Here is a 22488-nt window from a genome sequence, read left to right as displayed (position 1 = left end):
CGATATGACGTCGTCAACGTCGTCCACACTAGAAGTGACATGCGCAGTGCATAAATAGGCATCACCCCAATGCCCGGATGTCAGTTTCTTTTTGCGACTTTCCATCTGGGAGCACAGAGCCACGAAGAACAATGACCACTGGTGTGTGGAACTATGACCATGAAAAGGGAACGGCCCTGTACCTATAAATCTTTTCGCAGAGTGGGGAGGATGTGTGGGTTGGTAAGGAATCTGCGGCTAGATAGAGTCTCTACCAGATAAGGCGTTACCGAAGGTAAGTAACTTGTTCATCTGATAGACTTCTTGCTGCTGATTCCTTACCTTAGAATTAGATACCTCCCCAGAGGAGGGCCTGCAAACATGATTTAGATGAGAAAGTCCTGCAGCATCGAAAGGGTAAAGTGCCCGTCCCAATGGACCTCACTGACCAGGCAGTAGTACTTGGTGAACATGTGCAGCAATGCTCACGTTTTTGCCTTGCAGATGTCCAGGCCGGAACTTTGTGTGCTAACGCAGAGGTCTCAGCCTTTACTCTGGTGGAATGAGCACGCAAACCCTCTGAGGGTTGTTTCTTGGCCAGTGCGTAGCAGATCTTAATGCAGAATACAATTCATCAGGAGATGGTTTGTTTCTGCACAGCCTTTCCTTTCTTGGCTCCGACATATCCCACACAGAGTTGATTGTTAATCTGGAACTATTTTGTGTAGTCAAGGTAGAACGACAATGCTCTTTTTGGGTCCTGCCAGTGGAGTCTCTCCTCTTCCTTAGAGGGATGAGGCGGAGCGTACAAAGTAGGCAAACTGATGGACTGCCTTCGTGGAACAAGGTGACTACCTTTGGCATGAAGGAAGATCGAGTCCAAAGGACCAGTTTGGGGAAAAAAGAGACATATGGAGGCTGGGATGACACCGCCGACAGTTCACTGACCCACGGGCAGATGTAATTGCCACCAGAAAGGCCGTCTTGCTGGTGAGGAGTCTCAGAGGGTAGGTAGGAAGCGGCTCAAGGAGAGCACACATTAGAAAGGTAAGAACCAAGTTAAGATTCCATTGAGGCATAATGAAGGGAGATGGAGGAAACTTGCTGCAGACCTTTAAGGAACCTACTTATAATAGGGGACTTGAAGTGGGATGGCTGGTCTGGCAGCTGCAGGAATGCAGAGGTGGCAGATAAATAACCCTAAGAGAAAACAAGATCACCAAAATGTCCTAGATACAGCACGCACAGTGGTGCCCTGAGGCTTCCATGTACACAAACTTTAATCAACTTCACAAAAGTCTAAAACAGTAATCAATGCTTTACGATACAATGACTGTAGTTTATTACGTAGCTTGTAGGATTGATGTCTGGTTTACAAATTTTACATCACATTTGCTGACGACAAGAATATAGCATCCTCAACGAGTAGAGAATTTTCATCAATGTTTCTCACAAACCCAATGTATTTTGGGTGGGACTAGCCCTTTGTCAGGGGTAACGTTAGAATATCATAGAAAGGCGTGTGGCGTGCCTACTCGTTTACATTGTGAAAACTGACCAAGATAGAATAACTGAAGCAGTTTATGCCAAACTCACGGTAGCCAAGTGGTTGCAAACCAGTGGTTCAAGGGTTCATCAAGATACCAGATTAGATCCCATTGGCAGGACACTGGAGAACAAACGCATTTTCTAAAGTAACCTTGACGAAGGGTGAATCCCACCCGAAATGCTTTAGGTTTTCGAGCAACTTTGATGAAAATTCTCTTCTCGTTGAGGATGTTATATTCTCACAGCAGGTGTCATTGGTGGCATCTAAGACCTGGCATTTATTAGGGTCCAGTGGCCCCTCCCAATCATCCCCAGTGTGCTGAGATGGCGCTTATATAGGAACCACACATGTTACTTTTGGCATGGACGATGCCAACAATGCCACGTGGAGCCGAACGACTACAGGCTTGCTTGGGTACTGCTCACTAATTATCTCCGGGTCCAGTCTGATGTCTGGGCATAATTCCAAGGTAAGGAATCTGCGGCTAGAAGTCTCTATTCTATATACAATTATAGACAGGTAAAAAGTGAATTACAGGTATGTTTTTCACCACGGGGTTCTGAGTGACATCAGAGACAACTCGAGCTTTGCTTTCGTCTATTTCAGGTCACTCAAACCTCTTGGTGAAAAAAATCCCCATAATTCACTGTTACCCATCTATAATTCTATACGTCATTGTTCATAACTAAGCACATTCTATCTTCTATTCTGGAGTTTGCCTCTGTTCCTTTGTTGCCTTCAGGTATTAACCTGCTTTGCTTGCTTCTTTGAGTGATCGATCTCAGCAACACTGGGATCAACACAGAACCTCAAAGTTACACAAGCTACAAAATTCCATGGGCATATGCTGGAAGGGCTTATGGAAGTCTGCCTTTCATTAGGTCTCGCCTGAGCTAGCGCGCATTCGCTGCACTGCGAGACATTTAGTAAGGGCTTTAAACTTTGGAACACACGCTTGTGTGTGTGCTTTTGTTTTCTTCACCCACTATTGGCCTTTGCATGCATCTTTCTAAGAAAGACAGCACGCAATTGGCCAAAGGCGGGTGCATGTCCCGCCTTCTCTCTGCCCTGGCCTAGGGTCCGCGGGAGCGAGCACGGCTTTCCTCCCTCGTCATGGCTCATTAAGCACAGAGTGCACTTTCAGCTCCAAACACGGTCGCTTTCACTTTCACGTACCGTGCTTGTTTTATTTATTTATTTACTAGAGCGCCGTAATGCCTTTCTGCACAGAACACCCCTCCCACCTCCCAAACATCAAGCAGGGCGATGCCGTGGCTTGTTTCTTTTCTTTGTGAGCCACTCTCACTGCAGGCACGGCGTATTTTATTTTTATTAACAGAGCATTGCGCTTTAATGTGCTTTAAATTTTGAATGCAGTACTGGGCTGTAGAGAGCCCTCATTGCTGTGCGTGCGCTACATGAACGGATATTTGTTTGTTGTGTAGTGTGCAGTACTGAGCTGTACAGAGACCTCATTGCTGTGTGTGCGCTACATGAACGGATATAATAGGCTCTTGCTCTACAAGGTCTGCTGGCTGTTTGTTTTTCAAATTCATACAGCGCAAACTGAACTCAAGAGTAGTAGAGACCTTTACAAGACACCCGGTTACATTACACAAGAGCACATTCACACAGGAACACATTGCCTTTTAGAAGGCACGGGAGATTAACTAATTTGCCCAGAATCACACATTGGTAAGCCAACGCCGTGGCTCAAACAACACCAGCTTCCGCACGCGATCATCATGCGTGATTAATCAATTAATCGCACGCGATCATCATGCATGATTAATCAATTAATCTCCCCATGGTCTCCCTGTTTACTAAAAACGGGGTGCTAAGGAACATTCACATGCGCTATAAGAAGGGACTACCCTGTTAAATCTGTTTAGCGTTCTATCTACTCGCCGTTTTTTGTCTCTAATATTCGGCCTCTTTCTGCTCTCCCATGTGCCCCCTTCGAGATCTTTCTCTCCTTCCGCATTCTGCCAGCACCCTCCTACCCAATAGTCATCCACCACCACATCCACCACCACCACCACGTCCACCACCACCACGTCCACCACCACCACATCCTCCACCACGTCCACCACCACTTCCACCATGTCCACCACCACCACCACGTCCACCACCACCACCATGTCCACCACCACCACATCCACCACCACCACCACATCCTCCACCCCCACCACGTCCACCACCACCACAACATCCACCACCACCACGTCCACCACCACATCCAACACCACCACCAGGTCCACCACCTCGTCCACCACCACCACCACGTCTACCACCACCACCACGTCCACCACCACCACGTCCACCACCACCACCATGTCCACCACCACCATGTCCACCACCACATCCACCACCACCCGTGACAGGTAAAGTGTCACTGGAGGGCAGGGATAATAGAAGTGTCAACCCCGGCTGTACATGGGACATTTAAGGAAGCATTGGGTGCGAGAAGACAGGAATGGGGGCTATAAGTATTACACCAGACCCAAGATACATTTTGAAGAGGCGCAATGTTACATGGGCTCCCTTTAAAAGCACTCGCAGCATCTCTACCTCACAGTGGCATACCTGCACGAGCCACTCACTCAAAACAAGCATTGGCATAGCCAATAGGTCTCGCCTTTGGGACCTTATAAGTGTTTAGCCATGCAACACTTGATGTTGTTGCACCAAGGATATTGTGCTGGATAACTAAACACTTATAAGGTCCCAAAGGCGAGACCTATTGGCTATGCCAATGCTTGTTTTTTAACTATGCTTGGTTAATAGTGTTGATGGGGAGCTTTTGCCTCAAGCTTCAGCCTCTGCATTGTTTAATCTTCTGCCCTGGTCTTTCAGCTCGACTCATTTTGTCCTTCTTTGTCTTTGTCCTGAAAGTCTGTGTTTGCTAAAGTTGCAGTGTCTCCTCCACTTCGTGTACGCATTTTATTTTCCCTGACATCCTTACCTGTCTCTCCTTGTGTGCCATTTCGACGGGGCCTTCGTGTATTTGCGTATGCTGTCTTTGCAGTGTTTCTGTATTCCTGTTCTTACAACAGTCTATGTGTGGCATCCAGTCTCTATACATACCATTGAATAAAAGGTCACCCACTTGTAATCTTAGTTCTTCACGCGGGGAGATATTCTGCCTCGACTAATAGCAAAAAACTCTTAATCAAATCCATAACTGTTGGGTTGAGGATATTGGGCTACATGATTGGATCACTGATTGCATGACATCTTATCCTTTTCATAAAGGGTCAATTTAGAAATTTGTCCTGCAATGGGTTAAAACTGAGGATACTGACCCTTTAGTGATTCAAGAAATCTTACGCATTGTACTTAATATAACTCCCTGAGCGTCACGTGGCAAGTTATTTCATGTCTAGGGACCCTGGGCTGCAAAGATTATGTGCGCTCTTCCGACTTGATCAGTGACCACTTATGGCTATAATGGGGTGATGGGGCAAGTTATCGAATATTCAGTGGTTTTACCCACTCAGTTACTTTAGTCAAGAAACCCCAGAAAGAAAGATGATCACCAATTAGAAGACTTCTTTTTTATCAACGTTTATCAATAGATTCAATGATTGCAGTAATACTGAAATGCTATAATGTTTTTAAACAGGCTAACAACAGAGAGTCCACTTATGTGTCAAGATTATGTTTGATATTTTCAAAACTTTTGAAATGTTAATATTATCGTATAAATGTTTACAGGTTTGTTGATACACTATATAAATTATTTTAAAGTAAGACTATCAGAGAGAATTCCATGATGGAAGACCGTCTTCTCTTTCCTTCACTTGTTCGACTCAACCAGGAATGCTTGGATGCTGCAGTGATAGCGTCTCATGCTCTCGTCTCTCAGTAGTGTCGTCCTGCTTCTACTCAGTCTCTTGCTGTAGAACTTATTCTCACCACTTTGAAATGCTACCATGGCACCAAGTGTGCCAGGTGTTGGGAGCCTGTTCCTTGACTTTGCGGTCCTCAATTCTTGTTTGTCATTGCCTCCTGAATCACCATGTTTGCTTCTCTCCCGTATAGCCTCTCACTGGCTGGGACAGCTCTGAACCTGCCGTAATACCCATGTTTTCCCTGGTCTGTTGGTAGTGCCCTGGTGAAGGACAGTTACTCTTAGAAATACTAACACCCTAACACAAGGCGGCACTGCCTGTTCACCTTCCAGAACCTGTCATCAGTCAACCAGTGGCCTGAGCCTGTGTTCTTTCCCATGTTTATACTGAAAGGATTCCTAACCAGAACCATTTCAGGTTTCGGGCTGGCCCCTACTGCATCAGGATGCCTTCCCTGGCTGTTAGCCCAAAGTTGGCCTCAGCTTTGCTGGGTTGAGATGCTTTACTCCCTGGGAGAGAGAACTTGAACCCCCATTTGGCCACAAGTTTGAAGACCATACTTAACTTTGCCTTTAACTTGAAGACAGAGTTCTGTTGTCTATGTTGAGTTAGACACTTGGTCTCATGATTCAGTCTCTTTGTTGTGGAACCTGCTTTTCTGTTTCTCCCTTTTCCTGCACTCACTTCCCAGACTTGTGCTTGACCTTTTATCCTCTATTATTGATTTCCAATCTGGTATTCCTGGTAGCCCAGTTTCCTTACACTTCCTTTGTGCTCCATTAGACATGTCTCCTTGTGTAATTTAACACTGTTCTCTGTATTCATACAAGTTGACATTATTGTACCTAGTGTCTGGGTCCTCGTCGCAGTGACAGTGTCTTCTCCAGCTCCAATTTAATGTCTACCCTGTTCCATTCTCCTCCATTGTTCTCCTTACTGATGGGCCCATGAGTGCCCATTTGCTAGAGACTCCATGATCTGTTTGCCAAATTCATGTCTTTGCGCCTTGGTCTTCAATGCTGTAATCGCGTCTCCTTGAATCTCACCTATTCCAGGTAACCTTGTTCTTCTTATTCATGATTCTGTGTGTAGTGCAGAGGCAACATCTCATGCACCTGTCTTCCAGCCGTCTGTCATCTCTCATCTCCTCTGTATATTTCATTATGAACTCTTCTTTCCACTCTGGCCTTCTCTCCCGGTTCATGAATGCACATTTAGACGCCATCTTTTTAAAAGTACGACGGTGAGCTCTTGCTGGGTGTATTTGCTTAATTATATCTGCTTGTCTTTCTGTCAGTCTGGCTACTATCTCGTTATGCTGTCCGTTCACTATTGAAATTTGGAAAGATGGACCACCTATTCTAGTTTGCACCACCTATGCTGTCAGGCAAAGGTCTGACCAGTATTCAGCAATGCCAGGACCCTAAGAGGCTCTGGCAGTTTCTACCACCTATACAATCAACCCACCAATCAGCTACATTCTACCACCAACCTATGCAGTAATGTTCTAATCCTACCCACTGTGGTGTAATAGTGAAGCTGCTCATAGGCTTTTCTGGCCCATGCCTCTTGGCATGACAGTGAATTATCCAATATTTTGAGTCTCTTTCGCACTTCTCCATTCTAGGTTAGAGGCCTCTCTCTAACCAGAGCCCCCCATTTCCCAGATAGTGGGCCTTTGTGCTGTTTTAGCCAAAAGGCCCTATCAGACCACTTTGATAGGCTACAGGGAAGGCCAAGACCACTTGGCCACAGCCATGGAGCTTGTTTTTTTTGCCCCAGGTGTCCTGGGGGCGTTCTCCTTTTAAGATGCAAACTGGGCCAAGTACACCTCTACCGAACTTCACTCTCAGGGTGGCAAGTGGCAGCAGTCCAAGACATCGTAAGAAGGTAGTGTGGGGGTTAGAGACTCAGAACCCGAGCAGTCAAAAACCAGACAAAATAAGTGAATGACCAGGACAGTGCTTTTCTTCTAAAAAGAAGCGTACTGTAATCTCTGTATATTATACATATGGAATAGCAGCATGCCAGAGACGGTATCTATGTATTCTAAGGGGTTACTACAGAGACGACCTGAAGCTTTAGATTTAAGCATAGGTGCAGAATCACTGTGGTGAAATGAAGCAGCTTTCCTGAGTTCTGTGCCCCACACTCAGTCCGTATTCTTTGACTATGCAGTTCTTTTAAGCAGACTGCAATCATCTCAACAAAGACTAACCAAAATCTGTTAGTCAAGTTCACAGTCAATGTTTTATTCAGATGTTTGCGTTACCTGAGGTGAAGCGCACTCAGGATCTCCAAGAGGGGTGTGCAGTTTTTTACCTCATGGGTTGACCAGTGGCAGTTGCAGGGGCTGAATCCGGTTGCCCCATTTACTTCCCTTCATGTCGGGCAGGCGGACGCTACAGTGGCATGGATGAAGGCACTCTTGACTGGGCAGGGCCAGAACACCCAGCTAGAAGATTCCCTCCTCAAATGCAGTCTTGGCGCTCAGCACCATAAGCAGAGTCGGCAATGGCCTTATGGTCTTCCTCTGTGGCAGGAACAGAAGCCGGCATACTGGTGAGTCACAGGAACCCTCACCCCATTCGGGTCAACTCTGTGCACACTTCCACAGCAGCCCACTTTTCCTAAGCCGCTGCTCTGTCCGGACTAAGTGGCGGGCTTCTCCTTCTTGAGAAGAAAGCTCCTGCAAGACAAGTCGCTTCTTATCCCCTCTCACCAGGCAGGCAAGTTCCCAGATTACTGACAGACCCACAGATGTCCAGTATGATGAGCATACTTGATCTAATGTCCCCTCACTGTTCTCTCACTGGATTTGGATCCACTGTCTAAAGTCGGGAAACAATTTGGTCTGGTTCTTTTTCATATGATATTTTCTGGCAGCAGCTGAGACACCAGCAGGTCGTTATGAGGCTGTCTCCAAGTAGGAGTACCCATAACATGAGCACAATAATTGCGAAGTTCTGCACCTGGCTTCATTAGCCTTGCTCAATGAGTTACTCATGGGGAAAACAAATGGACCAGGCCCTGCCCAGAAACCTTTCATCCTCAAAATACTGAATCTACTGACTCACTACCAGTCCCCCACCCTCAAACAAATAGAAGTGCTCATGATAGACTAGTCAGCAATCACCTGCTAAAAAGGTTACCAAGGAAATTCTAAAGACAGACAGACCTCTTGCCTTTATCCCTTCTCACTTCAGTGTCCAGGGCTACACTCTCAGCGCAGGAATGCAGGAAATATACTTTTACTGTCTGGTAAGGTTGTATCACAAACTCCATCTTGTGCCATGTCATACCATGGGTAATCCAAAATGTGTTCCACTGGCTTCAGCATTCTCACGCTTGTAACGACACGGAGTCCCACTACCATTCAGGGAGGTCTGAGCAAGGTCTGGGTATGGCATGTAAGCAGAACTTCACACAAGCTCGTTTGAAGGCATTACAGACCCTTTCAATAGGTTAAAAGGCCTGTCCAATACTATGGATTTAAAACAAATATCCTGCCACCACCACCACTCACAATATATATCCCCAGTGACACAGATATAGTCTTGTGTCTACTAGAAAGTATGCTTTTGGCACCCCATCTGACCTCAGAGCCAGGCCATGGGTCTCTTAGTCATTTCCAGACCACAGTTGGCACGCAGGATTTCATGTGTGCTGGAGCCAAAAGAAAATCAGTTTATCAGTGGCATGCAATTTACTCAGGGCAGGGGAGCACATCTGTTTACCATGTATTGGGCATTACCATGCCAACAGGCCTCCACTCAGATTTTTAGTCCTAGTCACAATTTCCCGCCCTCCACCCCAAACCTAGAGCTTCCTTCTGACCTGTGTCCCAAAAGGGAACCCTTTGACAATCACACACTCCATCTCACTAATGCTTTCCCAGTTTTAGACACAAGGCATCTCCCAGATGCATGCCATCACCCCATTCGACCTTTCAGTCAAAGGAACTGCTTGTTCATACGCAACCTTTAGGTTTAGACACCTCGCCCCTCTCATTCAAGGGGCCACTCATACTGACAGCAAACCTTCGATCTCTGTTCTCCTTGACCTGTGCCCACCTCCCCTTATAAACAAGACCGCTACTACAGTCCTCCATGACCACAGCACCCTAACTCATGTGTCCCTCTCAGCCACTGGGCCCTACTGATCCATGTGCCTACCCTTTTTCAGTCATAGCCCCATCCCTGACCAGTGTCTCCTTTGACACGCAGGACCTCTCTGATTCACGCCTCCTACCCCAAAGCAACAGGGCCGCGTATAATTACTGTTCTCTTTGACACGCGTATCCCCTTGGTCAATAAGCCCCTTCCACCTTGGTTCCCTCATCTGAGCCACAGAGTCCCTGCTGAAGTCTGTTGTTTTTCAGCCACAGCTCAGCCTCTGACCTGAGTCACTCCTCACTCAGTGGCATGGACCCTCTGACCCACGTCCCAACCCTGTAGGATGGCTTCTATGGCCTGTACTTCTATACCATCCAGCCGCCGGGCCCCCAGACACCACTGAACCATGTGTCCTTTGATCCATGTCAAGTGCCTCTGATTCTGGTCCCCTTTTTCCTCTGACCAAAGTGACCCTCTGCGTCAGGATTACCCCAGTCAACTATCAACCACAGGGCCCCCTGATCCACAAGTCGTATTCATCCCATGCTACTACTTGGCAACAGAACACCAGCTGCCAATGTGCCCCATCTCAGTCATAGCGCCCCTGCCAACCTTGCCCTCTTTCTCAGCGCCGGACTAGGAACAGCAGCCAGCCCTGGCAGATCGCTGCTCGACCAGCCCTAGGATGGGGGTGGGTGCTAGGAAGAAGCACCACTCCCGCTTTTCCTAATGGGGGACAATATTGCAGCCCTGGTGCATAACCGGCCCCCACGGGCACAAAACCAGCCCCCAGCCCACCGGCCCACTGGGAAAAAGGCCCGGTGCCCACTATGGCAAGTGCGGCCCTGCCCTTTCTGTCACAGCTGCTGCTTGTATCCCCTTCCCCGCCCCCACAAGCTCCCTCTAACCTGTGTCTCATTTCAGACACAGCTTCCAAGGACACTTCACTGCTCTGAATCATGGGTCCCCATCTCAGCCGCTTCCCCTCTTAGCCACAGCACAACCCATGCCACTCTCAGCTGCTGAACACCTAATGACCCCTCAGCAACGGAAGCTAATCTGACTTCACTACTAACCATCAATAACTCCTTGTTGAGCAGTCCGACCTCTTTCTTCATGTCCGTCCGATGCCTCTTCTGTATTCTGACATCCATCCGAGCCGCATCATCCTCCCTCCAGCTCATGAGTTTGGTGAGTTCCTGGTTGCTGAAAAAAAAGGATGTCTCTGTCACTGGGCATACACTTCACATTCAATCCAAGTGCCACCACTGACACCCCACCTGGCCTTAGATCTTGGGCTGGGACCTCCTATTTTGACACCTCTCGGAGAACACTCCAGAGTGCCTTGCGATGATCCTGGATATTATTCTCAATTCAAGCCTTTGGTTTGTTGCGAGACTGGTTCCTAATGCAAGGGCTCATCTTTAGAACTTTCCTTTTATTATTATTGTAATTTATGTAGGGCACAACACTAACAAAATTGTCTCTTGGCGCTTTATATTACCCAACTCAAAGCTCGGTCCAGTAGTGAGGAGTAGAAGCCTAGCCATCCTTGGCTGGATTCACTCCTTTGATCTGGGGACCCGAAGTTCTACTGTCTGCATGTTACACTATAATACAAGAACAACCTTGCCTGGTAAATGGATAAAGGTAATTAATTTAATCGGACACTTAAGAGCGGCAAAAGTCGCATTATGGCCTAGAAGAAGAAGGTCACAACAAATCTAATAACTCAATATTTCTCAAGAGATAGAAATTGTCAAATTTGTTCATTTGGTTAACACATTCTAAAGATGTATTCTTTTTTATACAATACAGACAAATGTACAAAACACAATGTTGACAGTGGTATATATAAGTACATTGTGAGACCCCCAAGTTCCTACAAACCCCCCAAACAATCACAATCTGACTCGCACTCACTCACTCAAACAAACATACTGAATCATTCCCACAATAGATTCATTCAGACATATATTATACACATCAATAAAATCAACAAAGAATTACTTTTGATAGACCAGGGAAGAAAAAAATGTTAGGTAATAATATGCACATCAATGTGTCTCATAGCTTCAACTAATAACCAGCCCTAGGTTCCTCCATCCGAAGGGACTCAAGTTGAATAGGTGTCCTGGTCTTGAAAATTTCAGATTAGGCGCCTATGTTACAAACAGAACTAAAATCTGTGGAGCAGATGTGCAACCCCCAGCCATGTTACCACCTGCTATGAACTCGTAAAGTGTTAAAAGAGGGGAAGAATGAAAAAACAGTTGGAAATAGTCAATTGCAAGAATGAGTGGTGGTGGCGGTGGTGCAAGAACACTCATCTATTTAAACTCTCTGCTGTCTTTGATACCAATGACCATTCCTCATGTGGTTACAATCTCTCTGTCTTCAACAGTTCTGGAATGGCTAACATCCATCTTGGAGCATCTAACTAAAATCTGGAACCCTTCCGCCACATCTGTTGGAGCCTATGGCTCTCAGTTGTGGTGTCCTTCAGGTTCCTTTCTGTTGCTTCTCCTAGTTAACATCTGCATGAATTCTCTGACCAAACTGCTCCATCATGCGGGCGCTCACTTTTATATCCATACAGATGACACCCTACTGATATTTGGCCTTGCCAAATCAACCAACCAGCCTCTTCTACCCACTCCTCTATCTTAGACTGCTTATCAGTCATTCGGAGGCAGATGGCCAATATTTTTTTTAAACTGAATCCGCCCAAAACCAAACGTCTTCTGACTTCCCTTGATGGCTCAGAATTTGACTCTTTCAACTTGCCCCCGTTCAGGAGTTCGTTAACTAATCCCGCTACTTCAGCCTGAAATTTGGGCATTCATTCTGATGCTGAAAGTGCTTTAACTATCCAGACAGCTAATTTATCCAAAACGTATTTTTGGGCAATTAAGGACTTTGAAAGCAGTACTGCCCTTCATCGATAACCACTTTAATGTACCTGCCATCAGTGCACTGGTTGAAATGAGAATAAACTTTGGCAATTACACATATTTAGCCCCTCAGAAAGTTTCAGCCCAACTGCAACAACACGCAGTGAAAATGCAATAGGTCTCGCCTTTGATTATGTTAAAGCCATTTGCTTTGCTAATGGTATTGTATAGCAAAGCAAATGGCTTTAACTTAATGAAAGGCGAGACCTATTGCATTTTTAATGCTTGTTCCTATTGGTCACAGTTACAGTGTCCAGGTCCCGAATGCAGATTCTACACGATATACGGGACACACAACTTAGTTTGCAAATATAAGTCAGGAACGTGAGATGCGAACGAGGTCGAAAAGAGAAGCAAAGAATAAAAAAAGTTTAAGCGCATCAACTTGGGGAGGCTAAGTTGTGCGCTGATGATCTAAAGCTGTGGCATGAAGGTCCCAAATTGAGGCAAGTCCCATGCTGTTCACGTCTGAGAATTAGAGGGTATTCCACTGTCACGAGAAGGTCTGGAGATGAGGTCTCCAAAGGAGTTAGGGGCGGCGCCATACATAAAATCGCTCTCCATCTGTTTTCACTCAGCCCCGTGTTTACGGGGCTGAGTGAAAACATATGGTTCCCACAAAGATAAGAAATGCCTTCATGACAGAAGGAAAGCAGACGAGCCAGTTCGGGTGTGCCGGACAAAAAAGTGAAAAGGAGGCAACAAAGAAAGCTTATTTCCAATGGCACCCCACCGTTTACCATAAACGGTGACGCAAGCCAAGGGAAATAAGGGGCGGGGCTTCAAGCCCTTCTCTCAAAGTCCTCCTTGACAATAAATCTCGCCGAGCGAGCTACGCATGTGCACAGCAACGCTAGGCAAGACCTAAAAAGCAGCTGCTCGCCTCATCACAGACCTACCAACATAATCATGTATTCCCCGCGTTGCACTGACATCCAATTAAAAGAGGATCCACTTGAAAGCATTGAGAATGGGCTACAGAGCCATCGACCAAAAGTCCCACGTTTTTTTTCAACACAAAAACCCATTAAGATGCCCCCTGTCATGCTCTCTCTGCTTCCCATCAGTATTTGTTAGCAGTTCCTAGATCTCAGTCACTTTTGGGAACATAAACTTCTAAGAGGAGGCAGCAAACTCCTGGAATCCCCTGTCCTAGTTCAGTTCAGAAACTTTTTGAAATCTTAATTGCTAACATTTATTCTGTGAGTCGTTTGTGCAGTCGTTTGTGCAGTCTCTCCTGGATTAGAGCCAAGAAGCTCGGGTGTACATTCTCTTTAGAAATAACCCCAGACCGACCATATAATTTTGAAGATCTTTTGATAGACACATAGCAGTGACATATGAATTTCTGAATAATGTATTTCGGAAAATTTATTGTAGAGAAGGGCGAACATTAGTCCATTCAACCAAGAATGTGCTTTTTATTGTCAACACTTTGTTTTGAATAATTTAGAGGTTCATTTGACGGACAAATAAATTGAATTTTGGATCTTACGGGTCCATGACAGGAACAATGTTATCCAGTCAGGGACTGACTACCAAGTCTCATCGGATTATCTTCTGGTTACCTTCATTATATCAGGTCCATCATTTGTGCTGGTGGTTGCACGTAGTACGAAATATCACTCATTTTGGAGACTACTAGGACTTATTTTTCAACATTGGACTTTGACCCAGAACACAAGAGCGAAAGGGAGAAAAGGGAGGACGAGGAAGATCGAAAACTAGTGACAAAAGGAGAAAGTAGGGGTGTAAAAGAACCCACAAAAGTGAGATAAAAAAACAAGAAGTGCAAGGTGGTAGAAGAAGGAGGTATGAAGTTGATTCAAGATTAGGCAGTCTTGGTATTTAACAGTCCGATCTTTCAGCAGCGGTGGCTTGACTCCTAAGAAACAAAATTGCCTACACTTGTGATTTTTAACAAATTAAGGAAGGATTATACCAGTGCTACTTTTCCTCAACGCCATTGTTCAAATCTTGAGGGTGACGCTACACCTGCGTGTGCCACCTACGTCATTTACAAATCAAATTTAAAGTTTCATTTCTCCCCACGGGGGTATATATTGGGGCATCTCTTCTCCCACAGTTCTCTGTAATCCATACCCAAATAAATATCTGGCAGCTAAGCCTGAGAAGCAGGGTCGGGCTTGGGATCCAAAAGCAGCTCTGGCAAAACTGCTCAAAGCAGCCCCACTCCCTTCTTCTCCACACTCTATCTCTCGTTTTCATCCATTCTCTAATCCTCCTTCTCTCATCTCTCTCTTCTGCCATTCTGATCGCTTGCTTTCTCGATCCATCCCTCTCTCCTCATCTCTCTGTCTGCTGCATTAATCTCACGGAGGTGGGGAAAGTGACATAAACACTAGCAGTGGTGCCAATCTTTTAAAACCGGACTCCTGTGGCTCCAGCCAACCAGGAACATGCCCGATGGTATAAAAGGCAATTCCAGCCTTGCTGAGAAGCTCAAGTATGATTCGGAAAAGGATGCCTCTCTGTAATAAAACGTACCAGTACGTAATCAGAGCGTTACCACTCCATTCGTCAGAGTCCTTAAACCATCATGGTTCACCAAGCAGTACTCAGACTTTGAACCCGGAAACACCTCTAGAAAAAATACTACGTACATCAATCTACACTCACAGCTAGAAAATATAAAACAACTGCATGTGGAATGGCAAAACCTAAAGAGAGCGCCTCCTCGTCTTGCAAAAAATCGTCAAACGACAGTTGAAGATCTGGTTTCACGTCAGGTGGTTCACAAAGAAGGAAATGGACGCCAGCGAGAGCAGGAGATGTGTTTATATGGAAAGTGACATCACAACCGCACAAGCTGGAGTCAAACGAGAAGCTCTGACGTTGCAGGACGACACCTGTTGACGCTGAAGGAAATTGGTGTGCAAAAGTTTCTGGATCCATTCTCACACCTGAAGGTATTCAAAAGGTGAGAAATCTGCGGTTAGAAGTCTCTATCAGAAAATGTCTTACAAAAGCTTGGCGAATAGGGTGACTTTATGAGCCTCCCTATCATTAACTGGGGCAGGAGACACCAACCAAGGCATGCCGATAATGAAGCTTAAAGAGGCAGCATCAATCAAATAGAAGGATATCATTTCTGAAAGTCTATTCAGACAGATAACGTGTAAGGGGGCAGTATTAGGTTGAAATGGGCCAGTTGTCAGTCCATACTCATCCACGGCGCTTTTAGATTCAGGACAGCTTTCTGCACCACTGGTATGTGCATTTTACAGGTGTATTTGAAATCCACAAAGTGTGTTTAATATTCTTCTGGTTTTTTAATGTTTATAACTGTGTCTTTACGTTGTTTCTTACTCCTCTCAGACCCATTTGAGCTTCTGCATGCTTCCCTTTTGGAACAGTTAAGAGTATGCTTCTTGATAAATTAAAAAAAGGTGGTTATATGTCGCTTGGGATTTGTGGGCTTTTTATGCATACAAGATGGTTATTTTTTCTCTCGTGCCAGAGCCACACTTCTTGTTATTTCATTCCTTAATTTGAATATTTAAGACTGGTATCCATAAAGTTATCTGTGTCTCATTAACTAAAAATAAAATGTATGCAATAACATCATGGCATTTAAAATACGGTTACATGTTTAATGTCATGGTAGCCACAAAACTATGCATGGTATCAGCAAAGAAAGAGCTTGGAACAAATCAGCTTTCTTGATTCCCTCAGGATGTTCAGGTTTGCAGGGGCAATCATTCATATAATGACCTTACCTACCATAATTAAAAAGGGTTTATCTTTGCACCATTGTTTTATCTTCTGTAGACGATGAAAGACCTTGTGTCGTGATTCCCATTGGCTCTAGGGAAGAGTTGTGATGACAAGATCACACCATATCTGACAAATTTGATTGGAGAGAAGAAGAAAGCTTCTTTTTCCTTTTTTTCTGAACATCTCCCACAAAGATGCTGATCCAGGTAAAGAACTAAATCCAGGAAGCTCAGATAAGTCTTAGGTCTGGAGGGTGTTAACAAAGGCCTATATGAGCTGTCTGTAAACCACTGAAGCCATCTTAGTTTGGGGCCACAGTGTATCAGCTGCTAAGCGATTAAAAATTAGCACTTATATAAAGGGCCTGAACTGTAAAAAAGGGTGACTGCAGTAACGGGTGTCAAAAATGTCCGCGGTGAGATTTTCAAAACAATAGCGTAAAACATATTTTCAAATAATGAATTGGCCAACATAGCAGGGTCACCACTTATATAAGAACATAATTGAGAGTGCATCCAGATATAATGACAAAAAGGCATAGAAATATAATTTACAATGATCGTAAGCTTGTTCTCGAAGCAATCCCAAAAAGAATTTCAGGGCGTGCCAAGAGAAACTGAGTATCAGGTGGTAAAGGGACAACCAAGGGGGAGATACTACAGATGTAAAGAGGCATTCTGTACTTGGTATAATATTGGAAGACAGTGGATTTCACTGGGTTTTTGTATTTCCCTAGCTAGAGCAGCATACGATTGAGTAAACTCTTGCTTTAGAGTAAATTGCTCTGCATTGTCATCATGAGCATTTTTGGGACCCTGGACAAGACTTATTTTGATGACCACATTAAAAGCGGGCTTTTATTACATATTTTCTGATAGTTCAAGCTTGCATGATGCCAAACAATATTATACTTAAACTTTCACATCAAAAGCAGCTTAAATATGTTTTGATTTGTGCCCAAAAATACTTAAAACAACAATGGATGGGGAGAGCGACAGAGTGAGAGGAAGAGACAGGAAGAGAGAGAGAGGGAGAGATGGGTTCTGATCAGGGGTGTAACAAAGGCCCCCGCATTCCCCGCAGTGCGGGGGCGGGAGCCCAAGCTCCAGGGGGCCCCCTCAGCACTGCACTTCGGCCGGGGAGCTCCTGATAGAGTCCGGAGGGGCCCCTCCACGTACCTTGCAGGGGGGCCCCCTCAATTATCGTTACGCCACTGGTTCTGATAGAGAAGCCAATAAAAGTGTGAAAGAGTGAGAGAAACTGAGAATAAGACCACTTTACTAGGGTGGGCTAGAAGGTGGAGCCCTGGGCCGTTGCCCATTTTGCCTATCCCTTAGGTCCCTGGTCAATTAAACCACATTTTAAAAACAGACAACCAATGCTTCCTTCAGACTCTTGCAAGGCTGACATACAGGCAGAGATAGTGTCTTGCTTGAACCACAATAATTCCCTTTGCTTTGGACTTCCACGTCAAATTACAACCCCTGCTGCTCTGGTTTAGAGTGTGGAATAACCGGAAGCTCTGTTTTGCAGATCAGTTCTTGCTGATTGTATGGCCCTGGATATCCCATGGCTGAAAGATATTAAGACCACATTGATAACCCTAGGGGTCCCAGAGCTCTTCCTTAGACCAGATATCATTACACCAATTGGCAATCTTTAGGGTTAAAGAACTCTTTCACCAGCATAACAAAGCCACTCGCATGGCTAATAGGAGTGGAAGGTTAATGGGGATGACCTACAACAACTAGACATTCCCCCAAACCCAGCATTGTACCTACAAATAATAGATTGCGAGAGTCCTACATTTTTGCTGATGAGATCCCGCCTGAAGACCGTACATTTTTTGGTGGCCTTCCCAGTCCAAGGTATTTGGTTTCCATCATTACCCCCGTATCCATGCGAGGGTATGTCACGCCAGCGCACGAAACACTTGATATTATTTTGCACTTTATATACATCACAGAGAAGGAAATTCTTGCGGCCAGTATTGAAATTCCCAGGGATCAGGTCAAATCGTCTAGCTTTTGCATAATTTGCACAACCTGGATCCTGAGGAGGTTATTCAGCCAATAATGAATTATATTTGAACTGCCCTTCGTATTCGCTCTAGATATTGGGCAGAGATGTTTTTCTCTAGTAAAACTTTTATTTCTTTTAAATGTTTTTATTGTTCTGTGTCTTTTAATTATGAAATGCATGATATAGTATATAAAATTGACTTTTATGGCTCATGAAGCCAATGAAAGTATTCATGACTGACTGACTTCCCCACCATTTGCTCTCTACGCTCCACTTTGCCAGGAACACAGCTGCACAACTTTTTTAGGGCTGAAATGGCAAGAGAAAGAAGGGGGAAGTGTGACTAAAGATGACATGACACTGCAAGAAAAAAATGGATACAGGATACCACCAGACACTTACAATAGGGGCTCATAGGTGGATTTAGGAAGAAAGGGTTATGTACTAAAGCCAGGTAGGGCAGATACAGTGTCTGCATATAACAGTATTCCTGAGGAAAAGACAATAAATACAGGAAGGTACAAAATCAATAGTAAAGTCCCTAAAGTCCAAACAAGAGTTCATATTCCAGTCAATAGTTCAGGATGCACAAATGACAACAATGATGGATTTAGTAATATAGTAATACACAAAGATGACATATCACAATAAAGAGGAAACCTTCTGCAAACAAAATATACTCCAAAAATGGGCAAATGACTTGAATGATGACAAGTAAGGAAACAATGCTAAGAAAATTCAGTCCACATAAGTTTCAGATCAGACAAGGAAAACACACAAATCAGGGGCTGCCCTAACACAGAGCCAATATGTACAATATGCAAAGAACAATTTATGCAAAAAAAGGGATGCCAACATCGAAGTATATGAATTTCTTTATTTTTTACATTCATTTTATTAATTTTTAAACACAAGATTCATCAATGAATCTGTTCTAAACAACAGCACCTGTTCAGATACTTCAAAGTGTCAGTTAATCAGAGCACCACAGTAATTCACAGGGAGCGAGATATGGGTCTATCGTAAAACAATGTTCCATATGGAAGTTATTTTGCTTACAACTCGTATAGATAGCTCTATACAGTGCCAATAAATGTTGGGAAAGGCCTCTGTACTTCATTAGTTTGTGTTTATTCAAATCCTTCCATCAGATTCTAAAAACAAGAATGGTGTCATATGGTGCAGTGACTAGCCACTTAGATGCTTAAATACATAAACAATTAAAACTGCGTAATTGATTCTCATATATGCAATAAACAGGCTGCTCTTAATGTATTCAACCGTTCAAAATTCTTTCCTATATTGAAAAGACCAGACTGTGTATTAAATGTGTTGACGTTTCAACCTTAACTGCCTGAAAACTGGATGAGGCCATCATCAGGTCTGTGGTTTCAACAGTGTTGTCAACAACTTAATGGCTCCTTTGAGGCCAGCGGAAACAAAACATGACTTATTGAACCATTTGTATGGAAAAATAAACTCCACAAATCAGTTAGTTGATGCTACACAGCAGTTATGATGCGAGGAGCACATATCCTTGTGCCGCTGAGTCTATTGAATGAAAAGCAATCTGATGTAAACATTTCAATAAACAATAACTTTGGAAGTACACAGGCCTTTGCCGCCATTAATTGGCAGTGTATAGAGTCACTTCTGATAGCTACAACCAATACTACTCTTATACAGAGCAAAGTTTTATGATAAGCAGTTACTTCAAAGGCCACAATTGGGACAGGCACATGGTACACATTTTTTCTTTGGGACACAAACAAGAGGCACCAAAAATGCAAAATCGAGAAGACAACAAATAAATACCTTACAGTATATATTGCTCTTCACAGAGGCAAGGTACCTGGCAGAAAGAGGAGTGTAGGTTCTAGGGCAAGGCAGTTGCATTGCTGTCCTACAGCTTTATAGTGTGCCCTCTTTTTGGCCTTATACAGCTGCTCAGCCAGGGTCCATTCTTTAATATCTCTGAACGAAAAATCCTGTTCATTGCCATCAGGCTTTAGCAAACGCATTGCAATGCCTCTTTTTGCCAGCAGGAGGTAGACTGCGGTGGGAGGAGGTCGAACAAACATAATTTTTAGGTCGAGCCTGGGCAGCGCATGCGCTGCAAGGCATACTGTATTGGAGTATGGAGTTGTAACTCCGCCCATATTTTTCATTGGCGTCTGTCAATGTCCTTTGTAAATGCTGGTTTCTGATTTGTTAATAGGCTTGTTAGTCCCTCCTTAGTACCGCCTTGTCTTTATTTGTAACCTCCCATGAGGATTGGCCCTTTTATTTCTGTTGTTACACGGTATGTCTTATTTAGTCTGTAAGCACTATTTTCTTTAATGAGTTTCCCCTACTGCGGACACGACATGCTTTCAGGCAATATTCAGCGCGCCATACACGCTTTCACTTTACAAGCAGCCCGGAACAATGACGGCCGATTCTTTAAAATGAAATAGGTCTCGCATTTACAAGAGTTTCAGCTATTGACATTGTAAATGACAATGCTTTTTATTCATGTGTTAATTTAAAACAGATAAATGAAAGTCATTGTCATTTACAATGCCAATAGCTTAAACTCTCGCAAATGCGAGACCTATTGCATTGCAAATGCTTGTAGATTTATATCACCAGTGCAACCTACCAATGCTTACAGTTAGACCAGCACAGTATTTCGCTATCATCCAGAAGGAGCAGATCATAGGGAAAACGGTCAGCTCATTCTCCTCTACATTTGGGCATTGCGCAAAATGTTCAGGAAACAAGTATATGAATTTCCAAAGTGAAAATATTCAAATATAAAATACAAAAAATAATCTGAGTGATTTTATATAGATGTAAAATGAGGTTTTTAGATATGGTCATATTATTATGTACAGTTGCATTAAATAAATAGCCTTCCAGAGAAATGTATTTAGCAGCACTATATATCTTCCTCCACGATATTACGGCAATGCTATTTTAAATGCAGCCCAGTCCTAAGGGAACAAAAGACAGTCGTCTACATAGAGCTGACGCCTCCTATGAAGTCATTGTACCACATAGAGGCCCATATCAGTGTGCATATGGCTCACTCAAAATGTAGTGTGGAGGCAGATCATACTATATCTTTGGTGGGCTGATATTTGAGGACACCGGAAGTAGATTTGTAGTCTAGGCCCCCAGCAGCTGTATTCTGATACCACCATCTGCCCAACCAGCCTTACCTGAGATCCACACACAAGCACACCTGACTGGTATTTGGGTTATAAACAATGTAGGTAGCTGTGTCGCCTTTTGGTTTCACACTTATTGGGCAAGGAAATGGATGGAGAACAATGTGCAGCTGTCCTCAATGTCATGAGGAGAGCTATAAATGTTTCGCAAGCTTTATAAATGAAGCTTTGGCACGAAAAGAAGGCCATACTCATCCCACCAATCCATACCTGTATTTAGTTAATCTTTGGGAACAAGAGATTTAGAGGTGTAATCACCAGGTTAACTGCATAAAAATATCTCAGCAAGACTCAAGTTACCTTTTAATGTCTCTCTGGGCGACGAAAATTTGTTGAGTTCTCTAAAGGGGAAAAAAGAGGGAGCCAATTAAAAACTGGTTAGCCATTAAATAAACATAAATACAAGTTGTTCTACTGTGTTTTTACGTGGAGAATGGAGGAGAAAGGCAAAAGCTATGAAAACGTTTCTGAACGTGTATATTCTCTACAATCAAAAAATCCGTGAATATGAGTGAAAAAAAGTTTGCAGCCTCCGTGCATACTCCTTTTTTACAAGAGTCAGAATTATGACTTGTGCAGACCATGTGTAATAAAGCCTGCATCCAACAGATGTAATACAGAAGGTCAAACCCACAGGAATTTAACAAGGGGGAAAAAAGCTTGATAATTACCCAGACGTGACGTGAACACCAAAGTCAGTGTGCCCCCTTTTTAGTGCAAAACTTATAAGAGGTGCTATTTATCGCAGCCAATAAAGTCTGGCTCGTGTGGCGTCAGATTTATTCACACGTAATAAATACCAAACATCCCTCTTTGATACTTGTAATCAAGGTGTGTGAGGTGTTTCATTTGAGCCGGTGGTCGCTGGTGTTCAGCACTGGTACTTAATTGTCAACACTGGCACTTATGATAGCCTGGGTGCTGGGCTGGGTCTGAACTGGGATGGAGAGCAAAAAAACTATGGATTTAGGCCCAGATCTCTGTCCTGGGGTGAATGTTAGATATTGTGCAGCATTCTGTCTATCAATTGTTTTTTTGTATTTGTCACTCTGAGAGGGATGGGTA

General features: G+C 44.1%; 2 protein-coding genes across 5 annotated transcripts in view; one reads left to right on the top strand and one right to left on the bottom strand.

Annotated features, from left to right (window-relative positions):
- The window catches only part of LOC146772776 (uncharacterized), a 209792-nt gene that overhangs the window by 80138 nt on the left and 107166 nt on the right, over window positions 1-22488 (top strand). The window lies entirely within an intron of this gene.
- The window catches only part of CFAP141 (cilia and flagella associated protein 141), a 33939-nt gene that overhangs the window by 1346 nt on the left and 10105 nt on the right, over window positions 1-22488 (bottom strand). For both annotated transcript variants that reach the window (XM_085638911.1, XM_085638912.1), the window contains exons 2-3: window positions 21724-21764; window positions 10574-10703 (exon numbers count right to left, since the gene is read on the bottom strand). In XM_085638911.1, the coding sequence (XP_085495037.1) occupies window positions 10574-10703; window positions 21724-21764 (171 nt within the window). The remainder of the gene's footprint in view (window positions 1-10573; window positions 10704-21723; window positions 21765-22488) is intronic.

Source organism: Triturus cristatus, chromosome 12 (assembly GCF_964204655.1).
Source record: "Triturus cristatus chromosome 12, aTriCri1.1, whole genome shotgun sequence".
Taxonomy (NCBI): Eukaryota; Metazoa; Chordata; class Amphibia; order Caudata; family Salamandridae; genus Triturus; species Triturus cristatus.
This window is presented reverse-complemented; position numbering and strand designations above follow the sequence as displayed.